A 22,228-nucleotide genomic window follows, 5' to 3' on the forward strand; every position below is an offset into this window, starting at 1 on the left:
TGTTCTTCAGAACAAAGAAATGTATACACATTTGGAACAACTCGAATGTGAGTAAATGATGACAGAATTTAAATTTTTGGGTGAAGTATCACTTTAAGCTTTATGTTTGCTTCTTATCAAGACATCTCTGTCATTGTATCAAATTCGCATCTCGGAAAATGTGCTAGGACAGGGAAAATTCCTCACACTAAAGTAGGTGACCTGATTTTTATGTAAATTGGGGAGTTTACCCCTGACGCCTGAAACAGGGGCATCAAAGTCTGTTTTCCATTAATTGGTCTAAGCATAAAAAAATGAAATATTTACATACTGTACCTTGCTGAATGTATTTTAGGAAACAAAGAACAGAACATTGATGCATTTTAAAGAAATAAATATAAAAAAAGATATTATAAATGCAAATTGTTTCAACCCACAGTTGAGCAAAATATGAACTAAACCAACTATTGGGCTATAAATTAACCATTGCTGGGTTGTTTTGATAACAACAACCCATCATAAGTTAATTTATAACCCCATTGGTTTTGGTTTTGTCCATATTTTACCCAACCATGGGTTAAATATAAACATGCATTTTTTGAGTGTAGTAATTGACTGAAAAATAAATTGCTTCAATTGCACCAAAAATGGAAAGTCTCTTACCCTTGCCAGTTTTGGCATCTTTTTATTTTTGCTTTCTAAACTTGTATAACTCTCTTTCTCTTAGTGCATCATAAAAAATATGCTGTATTTTCCAAAAAATATCACGTCCATCTTTTCCCTCTGAAAGTAAATTGGTCTGGCAAAATTACAAAAAGCAGCATAAAAGTAGCTCAAATGGCATTTTATTCATGCTTGTAATCTTGGCTATGGGGACCCACAGCATATTTTGTCATTTTCCCACATTGAACACAAGTGATCCAAATCATCAGCCTATTCGCCAAGAGTTCCCTGAACTGAACTGATTGAGTATGTCAGATAAGGGAGACATACAAAAATATGCACTGCTGTGGGTTGCCAGGATCAGGATTAAAGGGGTCATATGGCGCGAATACGTGTTTTTCTGTGTCTCGTTATAAGTTGCCCATGCATGTTTTAGACATGTAAAATTGCAAAAATGAAAGTGTCGGAACAAAATATGCATTCTACCTAAAAGCGAATACTCACCCAGACCTGCCTGAAACACCTCGTGTAACCACACCCCCACAAATCCACGTCAGTTTGTGGTATGAGTTGACTAAGACCGCCCAAATGTATACGCAAGTAAGGTGGGCGTACCTGTCAGTACAATTGCTTTGGAACCTGATGTTACAAATATGGTAAGAGGCGTTACATTTCCATCACACGCTTGCAGTATTCGACCAATCACTACGCACTGGTTAACTGGCCAATCATAGCACACCTCGCTTTGTTAAAAATCTGCACGTTTCAGAGAGGCGGGGCAAAGAGGAGATACAAACATGCACGGTATGTGGAAAATACAGAGTTTTTGAACCTTAAATCGTGTATACACATTACATTACATCTAAAACAAACGATAATATTCGTTTTAACCCTGTCATATCACCCCTTTAAGAATTATTTATTTATTTACATTTTCAAAGCTAGAATTATGCTTTTTTATGTAATTTAGACAAGGGATTTACAGTCCTCCTACTGCAAGTCCAGCAGAGTTTAACTCCAAACCTAATCAAATATTACTCAAATGAAAAAACTTGAATGTTACTTTAATTGAGAAAATCTCTTAATCCTCAGGAAACTATGGTGAGAGCGGGATGGAGGCCTTCAAAGACATGGCTGCCAAGGAGGGCATCTGCATCGCCCACTCTGACAAGATCTACAGCAATGCCGGAGAGCAGAGTTTTGACAGACTTCTCGATAAGCTCAGAAGTCACCTGCCCAAAGCTCGAGTGGTGGCCTGCTTCTGCGAGGGCATGACCGTCCGCGGCATCCTCATGGCCATGAGACGGCGACGCCTAGTCGGGGAGTTCCTGTTGGTTGGCAGGTGAGCAACTTAAAACTTGCATTATAGGATTTATATTTGGATTTTCTTGGCAGAAACTTTCTCACTAAAGTAAATGCAATGATGCCTGCGAGCTGTGGCAAGCTCTCATTGGAAAGCAGATCTTGACGTGTGGGTGGTATTAAAAAAGCTAGAAGCTACTGTACATGTATAAAACTCTTCGCTGTAGAAATAACACAACAGCATACTTGGGAGAGATAGTGTGGGAGAACCGGGTCTGGTTGCCACATATTTTCCTCCAGTGAATATTTCTTGTGAAACTGTTTGAAATTTATACACACATGCTATTTTATATGGGGTAAATTGAATGTGATATTCTTGGAATAAATAGCCTATTAAAGGCTTTAATGCAAATGTAAACGATTATAATGGACCGTATTATTTATGAAGCAGCATAAATTTAAATGTAATATACATACACAACTATGGTTTTGTTCAACCGATATTGTGGGTTTATGAAACATACCCTGGTCCTGAGAACACAGTTCAACAACCTTTCATTTAATATTATACAGCATTTCACTTAAAGGGATAGTTTACCTAGAAATGAAAATTCTGTCATCATTTCCTCATCCTGTATAACTTTCTTTCTTCTGCGAAACACAAAAGAAGATATTTTGAAAAATGTTGGTAACCGAACAACGGCGGTACCTATTGACTTCTATTGTATGGACACAAAACCAGTGCAAGTCAATGGGTACCGCCGTTGTTTAGTTACCAACATTCTTTAAAACATCTTCTTTTGTGTTACAGGTTTGAAATGACAAGAGGGTGATGACAGAATTTTCATTTTTGGGTGAACTATCCCTTTAATGTATGAGCGGGTGGTTATCACCCATGTGACAATTAGCCCCGGTCTCCCCCGCCTTTGAATCTGCTTAACTTCCCCATGTCCAGTTAATGCGTTTTCCACCGATATGATGGTCATACAGGTCGAATAGCTTCAAGCAGTAGATACAGTCAGTATCTGAAAGAAATAATCATGTTTACCTTTAAAAGTCCATCCACATTTGTTGCTGAACATCATCTGTAACTCTCTGTATCAGTGTGTGTGTGAATGTTTGTGTGAAAGTCAAGATGGTCCAAAACATCAAGACAAGGCTCATCTGTTGTTCACCAGTTGTTGTCATCTTCATCATCATCATAATAATGCAGTCATCCCATACTGAAGGTATGTGACTTCTGATTCACTAAAAGCGGTTTTATCAACGCTATGCTAATGTCTCTTCTATATATTGATCTAGTTGAGAGGTGTTATGACACAATGCTACTGTAATACTGTGAAGTTGGAGCTGTCCTTTAAACATGCGAGCTTTGCCTAACAGGGGTCTCCTATCAGATGACAAATAGAATCAATCTCATTTTGTGCAAGATTACAAAAGTAGCAGTTACAGAAGAGTAACAGTCTAAGACTCTTTAATACAATCAAGATAGTATTTGGCATCGACATCTTGAAAAATTGCTATATGCTATTTATAGTGTCAAGTGAAGTAAGAAATTGTTCTTCCCATTTTAATCTCCTGGAATGTGACATCCGAATTACCTATTTTTATCTTCACCCCAATTCAGTTCTCACTGTTTCATTAATAAAATGCTTATGGATATTAAGGATTGAAATAATGAATTATGCCTAACTGAAAATAATCCCTCCAATTTCTTCCTCTGCTCAGAGGTTCTTTAGGTTGATAATTAAACACACATTCATTGCCAAACATACCTGTTAGATCAAATTCATTTCTGTTATACTACACAGTATCTAACATCTCTTATGTCAGCTTTGATCTCCGGGGAGATGATGCCTCGGACAGCGATGGGAGATTTAAATAAGTGACTCGGACTATACTACTCAGTTGATAGTAGATAGGTCGACCCATATTTGTACATTAATCATTGGTCAAAAAAGCATCTCTTTAGTTGCTAGGGCAAGGCCGAGTTGGAATAACCATGTATGGTACTAATCTGGATAAGTATGCGCATCATTGGTTCAACCAACCATATACCAAAGTTATGACACAAGGAGTATCCACAATAGCAGGTATCCTCCACACAGTGATCTGGTCTCACCATCATCGAGTCTGTCTATTATTACATGAAGAAAGAGAAAAAATTAAGACAGACTAAATCCAGAAGAACTGTGATCTCAGGCAGACTTTAATGCGCACAAACATTCATATGTGCCAGTGGAGTTCAGTGTTTGAAAAGAAGAAGTCGATTTTTTTAAAACACAAACAAAAGTATTTGAAATCTATGTTTAGAAGATACAGAGGTTTGGGAGTGTGAACAAGAGCTTGTGAATATTTCTGTTCTCTTCTCATGAGGATCACTTTGTGAGGTTTTGAATTTTGATCGAGTTTGTTCCTAACAGTACTACTTCATAAAATGTGGTAAATAAAGAAATAGTGCACATGAAAAAAAAAGAAAAACCTGCTATATTTATTTACTCTTATTCTCTCTTTTCATTTCTTTCTCTAAATACAAAAATATTGTCCAATCTACTCTTTTCTATACAACAAAAGTGATCAGAGTTTCTTTTACTGTATGTTTAGATATCATCAATTGATCATATTTGGAAAATCTGAAAATCGCAAATTTTGGTCAGTCTTATCAAGACTCATGGCCTTGCTGTGTGGTGAGGGCATGTGTTTTCTTTATTTACGACATTTGTGAATATTTGAAGAGGATCTATTTCAGAAATGGTGTCACGGTCCTCATTCTGGGTCTCTGGGTGCTTGGGCTAGAAGAAGATGCCATGTTTACGTGTGTCAGTGTGTGTGTGTGTGTGTGTGGGTGCGTGCGTGCGTGTGGGTGTGTATTTGTTTGATGAAGTGCCAGACACTAGCTCCAGGAAAGAGGTAGCCAAGCGTTTTTTTCTCCTTTGGTTCAGTGAGAATGTGGCCATTGTGTCTGTCTGTTCCAATTCCTTCATATCTGTGTGGCTGCAAAAGTGATGAGTTGTCTTGAGACATTATTTATTAAAACAAGGTCTAAAAGTCATCAGGGATTTTTTTATTTCATTCCTACCCATAATGCCATTTGTCCCTTTTATGCTCTTATGTTTACATTGTTGTATAGTCAATTTCATCTTTAATGTTATACAGTACAGGAACAACGATTTATATAAGAAAAGAATGTGTGATAAAGTCCACCATTGACAAACAATGAAATGATTTTCAGTTATTTACTATTTCCATGTGAGGAGACTATTTTGTGTTAGATTTTATTTGTTGCTTTGTTATTTGATTGGATGTTTATAAGTAAAGTGTGCTTGAGCTGGTCCATTACTGATTTGATGGATAAAAATGAACCCTAATTTAATCACTTTGCAGCATTTTGCATCATTTGTAAATGTGATATTATTTTCTGTCCCTAATACAGCAGCCTCTCACATGTGTGTGTCATTCCTCTGTAGGATAATTGTTAAAAAGCATATTAAAACTGATTTGTGTAGAATAAGTTGAATCCAAAACATAAAACACCCACAATACATATTTTAAAACATCAAATGTATATATTTTTTATAACAAACGTTACATTCTCCGAAATTATACAGTATGCTTTAAAAGTTAATCAGATGGTGGTTGGTTAAAAAATTATTTTTCAGAATGGTTACGAACATTTTCTAAAAGGTTAGATGATCTGTTTGGTAAAACTTTACAATAAGGCTCAATGTGTTAATACACGTTAATGTTAATACATGTTAATGTTAACTAAAGTTAAGTCATTTTAGTTAAAGCTCAATTAAAACTAACATGAACTTTTGTACAAAATCCTGAACAAAAACATAAAAAAATCTATTTTTTATTACCTAACATTCATCTAAAGGCTAAAATACACTACAAGACTTTTGCTCAGATTTTGCCAAGATTTTCAGTCTGGACTTGTTGCAGAAAGTCTGTGCCAGTCTGCAGATTTGATCAGTTAGTGTGTTTCTATCTGAAACTTTCAAAAAGTCTGCAAGTGTATGAAAAAAAAAATCTGTTCAGACTTTAAAACTCTTGTAGTGTATTCCAGCCATAAGCTAAACGCATTAACTAATGTCAAATGAATGAGACATTTATTTGTTTGAATGAATAAAGCGCACATTTATCTGCACGTTTAGTTGCCTGTTAGGCTTAATGGTATAGTGAAAATGACTATATTTTGACGATATTTAATATTTGATCATTTATGCATTAGCAACTTTTACTCTCTACTTAACTACATTTTTGAACAAGTATATGTACTCTTTACTCCACTACATTTGTAATGACTAATGCAATTACACATTACATTTTGCATGACACCTATCTTATAATTAATATCGATTTACAGGGCAATGAAGGTACTACAATCTTGTGGATTTTGCCCTAACTTACAAAAACTTGTCAACATGGCTTCTTTATGTGAATATGAGTGCAGTATCAGGTAGATGTCAATCGCTGGCGGTTTATACACGTTAGCCCTTACCCGCTATTTCTACAGTAATATATTGGCAACACTGTTGCCAGCTAGTTACTGTAGGTCACACATCTATAAGCTCTTATTTTAAAACTAACTCTTCCTAAATGTGCTCTAAACATGTTTCTCAAAATTTGACCATTGGTGGGACTATTGCCATGAAGTGATGTACACCAGTAAAAAGAATGTATAGTATTTCAATTTTCAAAAGTTCAAAAGACAAAATATTAACCTATAGAATGAGTCGGACACAGAGAAATAAACCATCCACATATGAATCTCAACAATGGTGACAATCAACTGAACAGCTTCATGCTGCAATGCATGCTGGGTACATAGTACAAAACTCATTCATGATTGTTTGTCATCATTGATGAGGTTTGTATGTCAAGTGTCTAACTGTGTCTCAATTGCAAAGAAAGATTTTCTGACAGAGATCTTTCCATTATAACATGTAATCACTTTACCAAACACATCTTAATAAATCTTAAACGCTATATTATTATTATTTAATGATTGAATTCTTTCAGATGTATCTTCAGTTACTAAGCAAACATAAAGTTGCGGTAAAAGTGTACATTTTAAAGCTACAAGAAAGTCAAAGAGTCCAACCAAAGCAAACACTGATCGCCATAATGGTGACTTAAAACATAATTGAACCACTATGAACTAGAGTTAAATCTCAATAAGATCTTACACAGATGACAGATATAAAGTGAAAGTGGTGTCTGTAATATGTGAAGATGTTATTGATGTTTGTGTTTAATTCTCCTCTGGTGAAATCTTGACAGATTTATTGTGTTCATCTGTTATTTACACTTGGTCATCTAAGACTGTGTGACTTAAGTGCGTTAATAGATTCTTTAATAATGTATCTTCAAACAGCCATTGCAGTAGTTTACAGTAACTAGCTGGCAACAGTGTTGCCAATATATTACTGTAGAAATGGCAGGTAAGGGCTAACGTGTATGTGAAATGAGGACATGACTGCAGCTGGCGATGAGGCCCAAACCAGCATGTCCAGTGCAAAAAGGCTTTGACTTTTTAATTCTACTTAACATTATTTTATTTATCTGTATATTGAAGAGACCTTTTGAAGGAGTTTGGTTTACTTATGAGCACTTGAGCTTAAATGAGACTTAGGGTGTTTGTAATGACGTAGGTTATGGTGTCGACCATGATTTGTTGCAATTTTGAGGTGTTCAGTCTTATTATGATTTAAGAAAATAAATGGATTGCTCTCCTCACAAATCAACTGTTTTTCACTGACGTGTCTCTTAAGTGTTGAGGACTAGTGCTTCTTTGAGCCTACATTCAGTATGAGTAAAATACTCAAGTATTGTTAAATCAGATACTCGGAGACTTTTACTGAAGTCGTTTTGGAATTGGTGACTTGTAACTTGTAATGGAGTAATTTTCACTGCAAGGTATCTGTACTTTTACTTAAGTATGGTTTTCAGGTACTCTTTACACCTCTGTCAAATCGTGAGTGGCACAGACTTTCTGCAACAAGTCCAGACTGAAAATCTTGGCAAAATCTGAGCAAAAGTCTTGTAGTGTATTTTAGCCTTAAGATGAATGTTAGGTAATAAAAAATAGATTTTTATATGTTTTTGTTCAGGATTTTGTACAAAAGTTCATGTTAGTTTTAATTGAGCTTTAACTAAAATGACTTAACTTTAGTTAACATTAACATGTATTAACATTAACATGTATTAACACATTGAGCCTTATTGTAAAGTTTTACCAAACAGATCATCTAACCTTTTAGAAAATGTTCGTAACCATTCTGAAAAATAATTTTTTAACCAACCACCATCTGAATAACTTTTAAAGCATACTGTATAATTTCGGAGAATGTAACGTTTGTTATAAAAAAAATATACATTTGATGTTTTAAAATATGTATTGTGGGTGTTTTATGTTTTGGATTCAACTTATTCTACACAAATCAGTTTTAATATGCTTTTTAACAATTATCCTACAGAGGAATGACACACACATGTGAGAGGCTGCTGTATTAGGGACAGAAAATAATATCACATTTACAAATGATGCAAAATGCTGCAAAGTGATTAAATTAGGGTTCATTTTTATCCATCAAATCAGTAATGGACCAGCTCAAGCACACTTTACTTATAAACATCCAATCAAATAACAAAGCAACAAATAAAATCTAACACAAAATAGTCTCCTCACATGGAAATAGTAAATAACTGAAAATCATTTCATTGTTTGTCAATGGTGGACTTTATCACACATTCTTTTCTTATATAAATAGTTGTTCCTGTACTGTATAACATTAAAGATGAAATTGACTATACAACAATGTAAACATAAGAGCATAAAAGGGACAAATGGCATTATGGGTAGGAATGAAATAAAAAAATCCCTGATGACTTTTAGACCTTGTTTTAATAAATAATGTCTCAAGACAACTCATCACTTTTGCAGCCACACAGATATGAAGGAATTGGAACAGACAGACACAATGGCCACATTCTCACTGAACCAAAGGAGAAAAAAACGCTTGGCTACCTCTTTCCTGGAGCTAGTGTCTGGCACTTCATCAAACAAATACACACCCACACGCACGCACGCACCCACACACACACACACACACACACACACACACACTGACACACGTAAACATGGCATCTTCTTCTAGCCCAAGCACCCAGAGACCCAGAATGAGGACCGTGACACCATTTCTGAAATAGATCCTCTTCAAATATTCACAAATGTCGTAAATAAAGAAAACACATGCCCTCACCACACAGCAAGGCCATGAGTCTTGATAAGACTGACCAAAATTTGCGATTTTCAGATTTTCCAAATATGATCAATTGATGATATCTAAACATACAGTAAAAGAAACTCTGATCACTTTTGTTGTATAGAAAAGAGTAGATTGGACAATATTTTTGTATTTAGAGAAAGAAATGAAAAGAGAGAATAAGAGTAAATAAATATAGCAGGTTTTTCTTTTTTTTTCATGTGCACTATTTCTTTATTTACCACATTTTATGAAGTAGTACTGTTAGGAACAAACTCGATCAAAATTCAAAACCTCACAAAGTGATCCTCATGAGAAGAGAACAGAAATATTCACAAGCTCTTGTTCACACTCCCAAACCTCTGTATCTTCTAAACATAGATTTCAAATACTTTTGTTTGTGTTTTAAAAAAATCGACTTCTTCTTTTCAAACACTGAACTCCACTGGCACATATGAATGTTTGTGCGCATTAAAGTCTGCCTGAGATCACAGTTCTTCTGGAATTAGTCTGTCTTAATTTTTTCTCTTTCTTCATGTAATAATAGACAGACTCGATGATGGTGAGACCAGATCACTGTGTGGAGGATACCTGCTATTGTGGATACTCCTTGTGTCATAACTTTGGTATATGGTTGGTTGAACCAATGATGCGCATACTTATCCAGATTAGTACCATACATGGTTATTCCAACTCGGCCTTGCCCTAGCAACTAAAGAGATGCTTTTTTGACCAATGATTAATGTACAAATATGGGTCGACCTATCTACTATCAACTGAGAAGTATAGTCCGAGTCACTTATTTAAATCTCCCATCGCTGTCAGAGGCATCATCTCCCCGGAGATCAAAGCTGACATAAGAGATGATAGATACTGTGTAGTATAACAGAAATGAATTTGATCTAACAGGTATGTTTGGCAATGAATGTGTGTTTAATTATCAACCTAAAGAACCTCTGAGCAGAGGAAGAAATTGGAGGGATTATTTTCAGTTAGGCATAATTCATTATTTCAATCCTTAATATCCATAAGCATTTAATTAATGAAACAGTGAGAACTGAAATGGGGTGAAGATAAAAATAGGTAATTCGGATGTCACATTCCAGGAGATTAAAATGGGAAGAACAATTTCTTACTTCACTTGACACTATAAATAGCATATAGCAATTTTTCAAGATGTCGATGCCAAATACTAATGAATCTTGATTGTATTAAAGAGTCTTAGACTGTTACTCTTCTGTAACTGCTACATTTGTAATCTTGCACAAAATGAGATTGATTCTATTTGTCATCTGATAGGAGACCCCTGTTAGGCAAAGCTCGCATGTTTAAAGGACAGCTCCAACATCACAGTATTACAGTAGCATTGTGTCATAACACCTCTCAACTAGATCAATATATAGAAGAGACATTAGCATAGCGTTGATAAAACCGCTTTTAGTGAATCAGAAGTCACATACCTTCAGTATGGGATGACTGCATTATTATGATGATGATGAAGATGACAACAACTGGTGAACAACAGATGAGCCTAGTCTTGATGTTTTGGACCATCTTGACGTTCACACAAACATGCACACACACACTGATACAGAGAGTTACAGATGATGTTCAGCAACAAATGTGGATGGACTTTTAAAGGTAAACATGATAATTTCTTTCAGATACTGACTGTATCTACTGCTTGAAGCTATTCGACATGTATGACCATCATATCGGTGGAAAACGCATTAACTGGACATGGGGAAGTTAAGCAGATTCAAAGGCGGGGGAGACCGGGGCTAATTGTCACATGGGTGATAACCACCCGCTCATACATTAAAGGGATAGTTCACCCAAAAATGAAAATTCTGTCATCACCCTCTTGTCATTTCAAACCTGTAACACAAAAGAAGATGTTTTAAAGAATGTTGGTAACTAAACAACGGCGGTACCCATTGACTTGCACTGGTTTTGTGTCCATACAATAGAAGTCAATAGGTACCGCCGTTGTTCGGTTACCAACATTTTTCAAAATATCTTCTTTTGTGTTTCGCAGAAGAAAGAAAGTTATACAGGATGAGGAAATGATGACAGAATATTCATTTCTAGGTAAACTATCCCTTTAAGTGAAATGCTGTATAATATTAAATGAAAGGTTGTTGAACTGTGTTCTCAGGACCAGGGTATGTTTCATAAACCCACAATATCGGTTGAACAAAACCATAGTTGTGTATGTATATTACATTTAAATTTATGCTGCTTCATAAATAATACGGTCCATTATAATCGTTTACATTTGCATTAAAGCCTTTAATAGGCTATTTATTCCAAGAATATCACATTCAATTTACCCCATATAAAATAGCATGTGTGTATAAATTTCAAACAGTTTCACAAGAAATATTCACTGGAGGAAAATATGTGGCAACCAGACCCGGTTCTCCCACACTATCTCTCCCAAGTATGCTGTTGTGTTATTTCTACAGCGAAGAGTTTTATACATGTACAGTAGCTTCTAGCTTTTTTAATACCACCCACACGTCAAGATCTGCTTTCCAATGAGAGCTTGCCACAGCTCGCAGGCATCATTGCATTTACTTTAGTGAGAAAGTTTCTGCCAAGAAAATCCAAATATAAATCCTATAATGCAAGTTTTAAGTTGCTCACCTGCCAACCAACAGGAACTCCCCGACTAGGCGTCGCCGTCTCATGGCCATGAGGATGCCGCGGACGGTCATGCCCTCGCAGAAGCAGGCCACCACTCGAGCTTTGGGCAGGTGACTTCTGAGCTTATCGAGAAGTCTGTCAAAACTCTGCTCTCCGGCATTGCTGTAGATCTTGTCAGAGTGGGCGATGCAGATGCCCTCCTTGGCAGCCATGTCTTTGAAGGCCTCCATCCCGCTCTCACCATAGTTTCCTGAGGATTAAGAGATTTTCTCAATTAAAGTAACATTCAAGTTTTTTCATTTGAGTAATATTTGATTAGGTTTGGAGTTAAACTCTGCTGGACTTGCAGTAGGAGGACTGTAAATCCCTTGTCTAAATTACATAAAAAAGCATAATTCTAGCTTTGAAAATGTAAATAAATAAATAATTCTTAAAGGGGTGATATGACAGGGTTAAAACGAATATTATCGTTTGTTTTAGATGTAATGAAATGTGTATACACGATTTAAGGTTCAAAAACTCTGTATTTTCCACATACCGTGCATGTTTGTATCTCCTCTTTGCCCCGCCTCTCTGAAACGTGCAGATTTTTAACAAAGCGAGGTGTGCTATGATTGGCCAGTTAACCAGTGCGTAGTGATTGGTCGAATACTGCAAGCGTGTGATGGAAATGTAACGCCTCTTACCATATTTGTAACATCAGGTTCCAAAGCAATTGTACTGACAGGTACGCCCACCTTACTTGCGTATACATTTGGGCGGTCTTAGTCAACTCAAACCACAAACTGACGTGGATTTGTGGGGGTGTGGTTACACGAGGTGTTTCAGGCAGGTCTGGGTGAGAATTCGCTTTTAGGTAGAATGCATATTATGTTCCGACACTTTCATTTTTGCAATTTTACATGTCTAAAACATGCATGGGCAACTTATAACGAGACACAGAAAAACACGTATTCGCGCCATATGACCCCTTTAATCCTGATCCTGGCAACCCACAGCAGTGCAAATTTTTGTATGTCTCCCTTATCTGACAAACTCAATCAGATCAGTTCAGGGAACTCTTGGCGAATAGGCTGATGATTTGGATCACTTGTGTTCAATGTGGGAAAATGACAAAATATGCTGTGGGTCCCCATAGCCAAGATTACAAGCATGAATAAAATGCCATTTGAGCTACTTTTATGCTGCTTTTTGTAATTTTGCCAGACCAATTTACTTTCAGAGGGAAAAGATGGACGTGATATTTTTTGGAAAATACAGCATATATTTTATGATGCACTAAGAGAAAGAGAGTTATACAAGTTTAGAAAGCAAAAATAAAAAGATGCCAAAACTGGCAAGGGTAAGAGACTTTCCATTTTTGGTGCAATTGAAGCAATTTATTTTTCAGTCAATTACTACACTCAAAAAATGCATGTTTATATTTAACCCATGGTTGGGTAAAATATGGACAAAACCAAAACCAATGGGGTTATAAATTAACTTATGATGGGTTGTTGTTATCAAAACAACCCAGCAATGGTTAATTTATAGCCCAATAGTTGGTTTAGTTCATATTTTGCTCAACTGTGGGTTGAAACAATTTGCATTTATAATATCTTTTTTAAAAATATTTATTTCTTTAAAATGCATCAATGTTCTGTTCTTTGTTTCCTAAAATACATTCAGCAAGGTACAGTATGTAAATATTTCATTTTTTTATGCTTAGACCAATTAATGGAAAACAGACTTTGATGCCCCTGTTTCAGGCGTCAGGGGTAAACTCCCCAATTTACATAAAAATCAGGTCACCTACTTTAGTGTGAGGAATTTTCCCAGTCCTAGCACATTTTCCGAGATGCGAATTTGATACAATGACAGAGATGTCTTGATAAGAAGCAAACATAAAGCTTAAAGTGATACTTCACCCAAAAATTTAAATTCTGTCATCATTTACTCACATTCGAGTTGTTCCAAATGTGTATACATTTCTTTGTTCTGAAGAACACAGAGAAAGATATTTGGAAGAATGCTTATAACCAGACAGATTTTGCCCCCCATTGACTACCATAGTAGGAAAAAATACAATGGTAGTCAATAGTGCCCCAGAACTGTTTGCTGTACTGAGCATTCTTCCAAATATCTTTCTCTGTGTTCATCAGAACAAAGACATTTATACAGATTTGGAACAACTCAAAGGTGAGTAAATGATGACAGAATTCCCATTTTTGGGTGAAGTTTCACTTTAATTTCTACCAAAACACCCTTTTCTCCAAAAGCTAAGCTAGTATCTAAAGAATGCAGGTTCAAATGTGGCAAAAGGTGATATGTAATCTTGAAAGACACCGTGTCAAAGAACCTTTCCAAGACATTGTGTGCTCACAACAGTAAAGAAGACTTTTGCTAAAAAGCTGCTCAGTTGTACATTTCTTTACTATTAAACACTTCTAATTTCTCTTTTCTGTGAATTCTTTTAAAAATGCACTTTCTAATGTGCATGCCTCAAAATATTGCACTCCATTCCACCGTGCTGGTTAACTGAATTAATTCTCACGCTTATGCTGTGCAAAAACTTTCCTGGAACAATCTGTCTCCGCTAAAAATGGATATGTAATTAAAAAATATATGATATTCTCCAGACATTTTGGTGATAAAGAGCACATTTGATAGTAAAAAGCAATAATAAGTGTGTTTAAAATTATCTCATGTAAAACACTGAACAAATTAAGATATTTGATGACCTCACCTCTCTCTCTCCCACAGAGAGACGGATGCTAAAAAGTCTTTCAACTTTGTTTACTCAACCAGGAATATTCATTACACACCCACACATGGTAAAACCAGAGCAAAACATGCTAATTACCATCATGATCGCCTTTCACATAATGATTTCAGTTTGTTCATGAGGCCAAAAACAGGCCAAAACAAAAGCGCAGCAACACAATAAAGTACCTGAGTGTATCTATTTATTATTCCCTTGCTGTGTGTGCTGTATGCAGAGCATCATTGAGTGGGTGTTTTCAAACATCAAAGACACTCTAGTACACCATGAAACAATAGATAGACAAAACGACTGGACGGAAAATGCTTAACACAATGTCTGAATGTCTGAAGAGAAAATTTTGCATTTGAATGCTTCCNATATCTTTAATACTCAGTACAACTACAAAGTAGCCAAAAAGATACTTAAGTAAAGTAACTAAGTACATTTACTCCAATACTTTACACCACTGAGATTTGATCAGTTAGTGTGTTTCTATCTGAAACTTTCAAAAAGTCTGCAAGTGTATGAAAAAAAAAATCTGTTCAGATTTTAAAACTCTTGTAGTGTATTCCAGCCATAAGCTAAACGCATTAACTAATGTCAAATGAATGAGACATTTATTTGTTTGAATGAATAAAGTGCACATTTATCTGCACGTTTAGTTGCCTGTTAGGCTTAATGGTATAGTGAAAATGACTATATTTTGACGATATTTAATATTTGATCATTTATGCATTCGCTCTGAAATTGCTCAAAGGGTTTTCAGAGAAACCATCATTTTAACCAACCACCCACTGTTGCCAAGCCGAAGATATCAGTGAACATTTTTGAGTTGATTCAAACAAATCATTGAAATAATGTTTTGAACAATTGAATTGATTGAGACTCATGCAGAGCAATAACCCTTCCAAGCGTCATTTTTGCCACGGGGGTTTAAATCATACGTGCTATTTAAAAAAGCATTCAGCTCTTCTATGAATCCTAAAATTGTTTATATAATGGCATATACATATATTTTCTAACCCCAGTTGTGCAATAGGAACAGTTTCCTTTATGTGCTCTTGAAAGCTGTGATCATCTCAGCTAGACTTTTGCTTTGGCATTTTGTTGTGTTTTTAAGTTTTGCTGTATAGCAGCAGTGGGCAGAGGGAAGCTGACCGCTGGGGTCATTGTGTGGGTTTACTGAGCTGTTTGGCTCCATTGCATGAGATGATTCAGGCTTCGGCTAACATGCCCCTCTCTGCTTTCCCTCCTATTTCTTTTGCCTCCAAGGACAAGTTATGAAAGCCTCTCCTTACCTCGAGAACAAAAGTGATACCTCCCACACACCACTGAGTTGTGTAACGTTCAGCGCTGTTAGTTTGGGAAATGATCGAACAGCAGATTGAGCTCTTTGTGTGTTTGAAAGAGAGGAAGTAGACATTCAGCCTGATGGGAAATCCAGATTAAACTGGTTCCTAGCTGGTCCTAGACCATCTTGGTCTAGCAGTAATAAACCATCTGCCAGAACTTACATCTCATACATCTCATGGAGAAGTTTATTGTGCCACTTTCTGTCACAGTACTGTCTGGCTGTGACCCGGAGACCCAATTCCTAGAGTTACCTGGTCACAACTTACCTGGCTTTGTTTTAAGTGGGTCAGTTTGGACTGGGAGTCTCCCAGGGACTGGGACTGTCTCAGGATTTCTAGGTCATCTCAATAGAATTGATTAAGTAGAAAAGGCCATTTTCTCACTTGCTTTCTGTTTTTGCAGTGATGGATGGGCAGATCGCTATGATGTCACAGACGGCTTTCAGAGAGAGGCAGCGGGCGGAATCACAATCAAGCTACAGTCTGCGTACGTCACATGGTTTGACGACTACTATTTGAACCTGCAGCCAGATACCAACTACCGGAACCCCTGGTTCCCTGAATTCTGGCAGCATCGATTTCAATGTCGACTAAAGGGGCATCCGCAAGAGAGCACCAAATATAACAAGACCTGCACCAGTGAGTTTAATGCGGACTATGTTTTTGGTTTAAACATGTAAAAATACACATCCATTTATATACAGTCGCAGACCAATCCAAATGTTCGTGTAATCAGCATTTCTACATGTATTGTGGTCATTCCAGTCCAGTGTTTGTTGAATTTCAACAAAATCAAACCTGAGGAGTGACATAAAGTCATCCAACATCAATGTGAAAGATTGACAACATGACAAGACGCATCAAAACTGTGCAAAAAATCAAGGTTATCACATAAAAAATATAATTTTGAACTTTTCATAAGTACATGTAGAAATACGGCTGTTGTATTGCTTAAAAGTGAATATGAAATTGTTTTCTGTGCAGTATTTGAGGTCTGAAGAAATACAGAGCATCTTTTTTGCTATATTTACAATTTTCTCCAGTTTACATTTGCTGCAAATAATGCAAATAAAAACAGTATTTTTATTTGAATTTGGAAGAAATATTGTTAGTAGTTCAAACAAAAATGAATCATTTTACTTAAAAACGCACATTTAAATAGTACATTTATAAAAAATGAAAATCATTTAAAAATGGTCTCTTTTCTGCGGCTGTATATCCATCCATTCATCCGTCAAGCAGAAATATATACTGGTTTTATCAATTCTGGGGCATGTAAACCTACAAATAGCTAACACTTGTCTCTGCATATTAACTTAGGATAGGACATCATATTTAAATGCTGAAAAAATGGAACACTGTGACTTTAAGAAAAAGCATAAAGTGTATTATTTGTTGTTTCCTCATAAACTCCCAGAAAAAGAGTTGCTGCGACACCAGTACGCTCAGGACACAAAGATGGGCTTTGTGATCAACGCCATCTACTCCATGGCTTACGGTCTTCACGCCATGCAGAAATCACTGTGTCCCGGCTACGTGGGTCTTTGTGACGCCATGCGGCCGATTGATGGAGGTAAACTCTTAGAATTCCTCATGAGGACAAACTTCACCGGAGTTTCGGGGGAAGTGGTGCTGTTTGATGAGAACGGAGACTCTCCTGGGAGGTAGGACTCAAACAAAGCTTACAAACAAAAGCCAGAATGTGCATGCTTCAAAAAACACAATATCTTTGAATGGGTGTATGAGTAAATCATGTTGATTGCTGAGAAGATTTAGAATGGTGCTGTTGTGTGTGTGTTGTTTTGACTAGATATGAGATCATGAACTTTAAGCAAATGAGTGAGGAAGACTATAGCTACATCCACGTGGGCAGCTGGGACAACAGCGGGCTGAAGATGGATGATGAGGAGATTTGGGCCAATAGAAGTGCCATCATCAGATCAGTGTGCAGCGATCCTTGTGAGAAAGCTCAGATTAAGGTGAGAAAGACGAAATGTATGTAATGTCAGTGTACAGTATATACAATGTAAGGCTGTTTTAATGGTATTATAATAGTTGTTCATGTACAGGCTATCAGATTCTGTCTATCTTTACCTTTAGTACTTGGTGAGTTTGTTTTTATGTTCGGGTCTGTGGGATCAATTTGGTTTATCAACCTCAGACATTCATATTTTACTATTTTATTTTGTGTTACAAAAAAAACAAATAGCATCTTTTTTCATAAATGGGTTTTAATATGTAAATGACAACTATTCACCATATACCGTACATTGTATAACTGGGTATGTTTTTGGTTTAATTAAAATTCTTAGGTTAAGATTATAAGTCCTTCTTTGGGGGGCCGCAAAGTACAAAAATGGGGCCTTACAATGAAAAAGTTTGAGAACCAGCGGCTTATATACTGTAACTTCACCTTTTTTGACTTCCTCAGGTGATCCGAAAGGGTGAGGTGAGCTGCTGCTGGACATGCACTCCCTGTAAAGAGAACGAGTTTGTGTTTGACGAATACACCTGTCGTGCATGCGAGCTCGGATCGTGGCCTACCGACGACCTGACAGGTGACTCCGCCTCCACCTTCAAAACACAATGTTCTTCCTGTTCTCATTCATCTAGAAGTCTCTGTGCTTGACCATAGCACGCTGTTCTGTACACAAGATTGCCTTAAAAACACAGCTGTCTTTTACCCTTGATTCTCTTATATCACACGCTGTCGTACAGGATGAGAAGCTCATGAGCTTGGTGTATACGTGTGTTGTATCTGGGTCACGGAATAACATAGGAGACCCACTTATCTTTAGAGCGTCATTTGAGAATCTGGACCATAGCAACTTAATGCCAAAAACAGAGATTTGGACTTGGCAGGGGGTCCCATCAGAATGTTCCAGAACGGCTGTTAAGCCCAAGCCCTAAAGCAGTAGTCTTACAGCATGAAGTACCTTACTGAGAGCTCCACTGTTCAGACCCTTAATGTCTATTTATTAGCAGGCTAGTTACTAGTTTTTACATTATATATCAGGTTTTACAAAGATCTTGTCAGTAATCTTGTTGGTTTAAGAAACAATAAAGGCCAAGCCACCTAGAGGAAATGTTATTGTTCAGAGCCTCAGATGTTTCTACTAAATTGATAAAATTGAGAAGAAAAATAAAATAAAGAGTGTGGATCTGGAAAGTGAATGTAGATTGTATAGGTAAAATAATCAGGATTTTTTAGATAAATGTGAACCTGTAAATCTAGGCTAAAGTCTTAATCTAATTCAGAGATTTTAAGCATCAAAGTGGTCATAGCCAAAGAAATGACAAAAACAGGTCATTTGTGACCCTGGACTACAAAACCAGTCATAAGTATCACAAGTACATTTGTAGCAACAAATCATTGTATGGGTCAAAATGATCTATTTTCATTTAGGCCAAAAAATGTATTAGGATATTAAGTAAAGATCATGTTCCATGAAGATATTTTGTAAAATTGCTACCGTAAATATATCAAAACTTTATTTTTGTGAGTGGATGCAGCGAACAAAAATGGCCGGAAACACACCTACAAATTTCACTCGCTGCTGCCTGCTGTTTGGGAACTACCCACCGTGCTATGGTATCTATGTAAAGAATTTCCGCTTTCGGGTTCGTCTACACTTCACAACGTCATTGCAGCGGTAAGCCCACGGAGAGCTATTTGAATATCTGGAATCTGAGGGTGCACAAAAATATTGAGAAAATTCCCTTTAAAGTTGTCAATCAGAGGCACTGTAGCAGACCGTTGCTAAGAAGAAACAGGTTTGTTTTAACTGTATCTCCGCCAAATAAAAGCTTATAAATTTAGCCTGCAGATTATGTATAAATGTCATTTGAAAAAAAATGACCCTTATGACCTGTTTTGTGGTCCAGAGTCACAATTGCGTTTATTGTTGCAAATGATTGTGATAAATTTAATTATTAAAATGAATATTACATTTCATTTTGCACGATAAAATAAAATAAAAAAGTTGGCTTCCTAAACATTTATTTCAATCTTTGACATCAACTTACTTAATATAACAAATATTTTTACAGAATATTCATTACATTATTATAGATTGATAGATTGGGTTATATAGAAAACAGTAAATCACAAAAAAATTACTTTAGTTGGGTTTTCACAGACTGGGTCACAAATTTGATGAGAAATGTTTTTATTGAAATCTTCAATAATATTGACTTTTAAAACTCTAATGGACACATTTGTGAGATTTCTGGATCATTTTCTAATTTAAAATATTTGAGATGCAAAAGATTCCATTTGCTCTATTTAATCTCATTGAATTCTAGGAGAAATAGTTGATCATATAAAAAGATCTCATATGTGATTTTACTTTCTTATTGGAATGAATCTGAATGTTTTTTTAGTCCTTGTGGCAAGGCATGAAATATTTCCTATTTTCATATTTATTTATTTCAACCAAATCTTAGGAAAGCCAGAAGCATCTAAGCCAACCTCAACCTCATTAAAGGCTATCCATAGTGGGACCCAAGTTCAGCCCTTATTTACTGTCTGTTTATGCAAATCACACTTGCTAAATATATCAGCGCTTGTTGATGCCAGAATTTGATGCATAATGTATGGTGCCCGGATGAACTGATGGTTTTGTTTGCTACTTTCACTCTGTTTTGAATCAAGTTGTAATTCCGGCAGTTTTACTGGAATGTGCATAGTGATTGATGTCAGTGTACCGGCTTGGTTAGTTATAATAAATCATTTGCTCTGCTTATACCGTAGATATTTCAGTTGTATAATTGTAAGCCTTGAAGTGAATTGCATTAAACTCTTTTCACATCTATGTTTCCCCAGGGTGTGAACCCATCCCAGTGCAGTATCTTCTGTGGGGGGATCCAGAGCCCATTGCCGCTGTGGTCTTTGCCTGCCTCGGCCTTCTTGCCACCATCTTCGTCACCTTAGTTTTCATCAGGTTCCACGACACTCCGGTGGTGAAGTCCTCCAGCAGGGAGCTGTGCTTCATCATCCTGGCTGGCATCTGCATTGGGTACCTGTGTACGTTTTGCCTGATTGCCAAGCCACACGTGGTCTACTGTTACCTGCAGAGGCTGGGCATCGGACTCTCACCCGCCATGAGCTACTCCGCCCTGGTCACCAAGACCAACCGCATCGCTCGCATCCTCGCGGGCAGCAAGAAGAAGATCTGCACCAAGAAGCCCCGCTTCATGAGCGCTTGCGCCCAGCTGGTCATTGCCTTCATCCTCATTTTCATTCAGCTGGGCATCATTGTGGCTCTCTTCATCATGGAACCACCTCAAGTCATCTACGACTACCCGTCCATAAAGGAGGTGCACCTCATCTGCAATACCACCACGCTCGGGGTGGTGGCGCCGTTGGGTTACAACGGCCTGCTCATCCTCAGCTGCACCTTCTACGCCTTTAAGACCCGAAACGTCCCCGCCAATTTCAACGAGGCCAAATACATCGCGTTCACCATGTACACCACCTGCATTATCTGGCTGGCTTTCGTGCCAATTTATTTCGGCTCGAACTACAAGATAATCACCATGTGTTTCTCTGTGAGCCTCAGCGCCACCACAGCGCTTTGCTGCATGTTCGTACCCAAGGTTTACATAATGCTGGCTAAACCTGAGAGGAACGTGCGCAGCGCGTTTACCACGTCGACAGTTGTGAGGATGCACGTGGGTGACGGGAAAGCTGCCTCGGCGGCTAGCCGCTCCAGCAGCATGGCTAACTTGTTTAGGCGGCGAACGTCTGGCTCAGAGACTGTCAGGTTAGTAGTATGAGAAGCTATATTTAGAATTGCATACAGCTTACTACTTGAATGTTGTGTAGTATATACTGTATACTATTTTAGAAGTCAGTTTTCCATTCATGTTTTCCATGAATGTAGTTGTTTTGCATTTTTTAACAAATTGAACAAAATAGATTTTTGCAGTGAGATCACATTGTAAAGAAATGTTCAATATAAGGTTATTATTGTTTACTAAAACTATTCAAACTTTTTTGTTGAATTTAAATAATAAATTCCAATAATATATCAGTCTAAATATAACTTAAAAACCTAAACTAAATGAAAATTAGAAATGAATGAATAGATTAAAATAAAAAAAAACTTAAATGGAAATTAAATAAAACATGTATAGCAAATAAACAAATAAATAATAAAATAACAAAAGCACATAACAAAATTGCTAAAAAAATGACATAAAAACTGAAAATATAAAATACTAAAACCAAAATATTAATAACACTACAAAAAGAATAACAATTAATA

General features: G+C 36.7%; 1 protein-coding gene across 1 annotated transcript in view; it reads left to right on the forward strand.

Annotated features, from left to right (window-relative positions):
- Positions 1–22,228, forward strand: part of grm5a (glutamate receptor, metabotropic 5a) — a 33,368-nt gene that overhangs the window by 3,916 nt on the left and 7,224 nt on the right. Inside the window, exons 3-8 of the mRNA XM_057321263.1 lie at positions 1,735–1,984; positions 16,363–16,598; positions 17,377–17,623; positions 17,770–17,938; positions 18,391–18,517; positions 20,785–21,724. Of these exons, the coding sequence (XP_057177246.1) occupies positions 1,735–1,984; positions 16,363–16,598; positions 17,377–17,623; positions 17,770–17,938; positions 18,391–18,517; positions 20,785–21,724 (1,969 nt within the window). The remainder of the gene's footprint in view (positions 1–1,734; positions 1,985–16,362; positions 16,599–17,376; positions 17,624–17,769; positions 17,939–18,390; positions 18,518–20,784; positions 21,725–22,228) is intronic.

The sequence above is a fragment of the Triplophysa rosa genome, linkage group LG22, assembly GCF_024868665.1.
Source record: "Triplophysa rosa linkage group LG22, Trosa_1v2, whole genome shotgun sequence".
In the NCBI taxonomy this organism is placed as follows: domain Eukaryota; kingdom Metazoa; phylum Chordata; class Actinopteri; order Cypriniformes; family Nemacheilidae; genus Triplophysa; species Triplophysa rosa.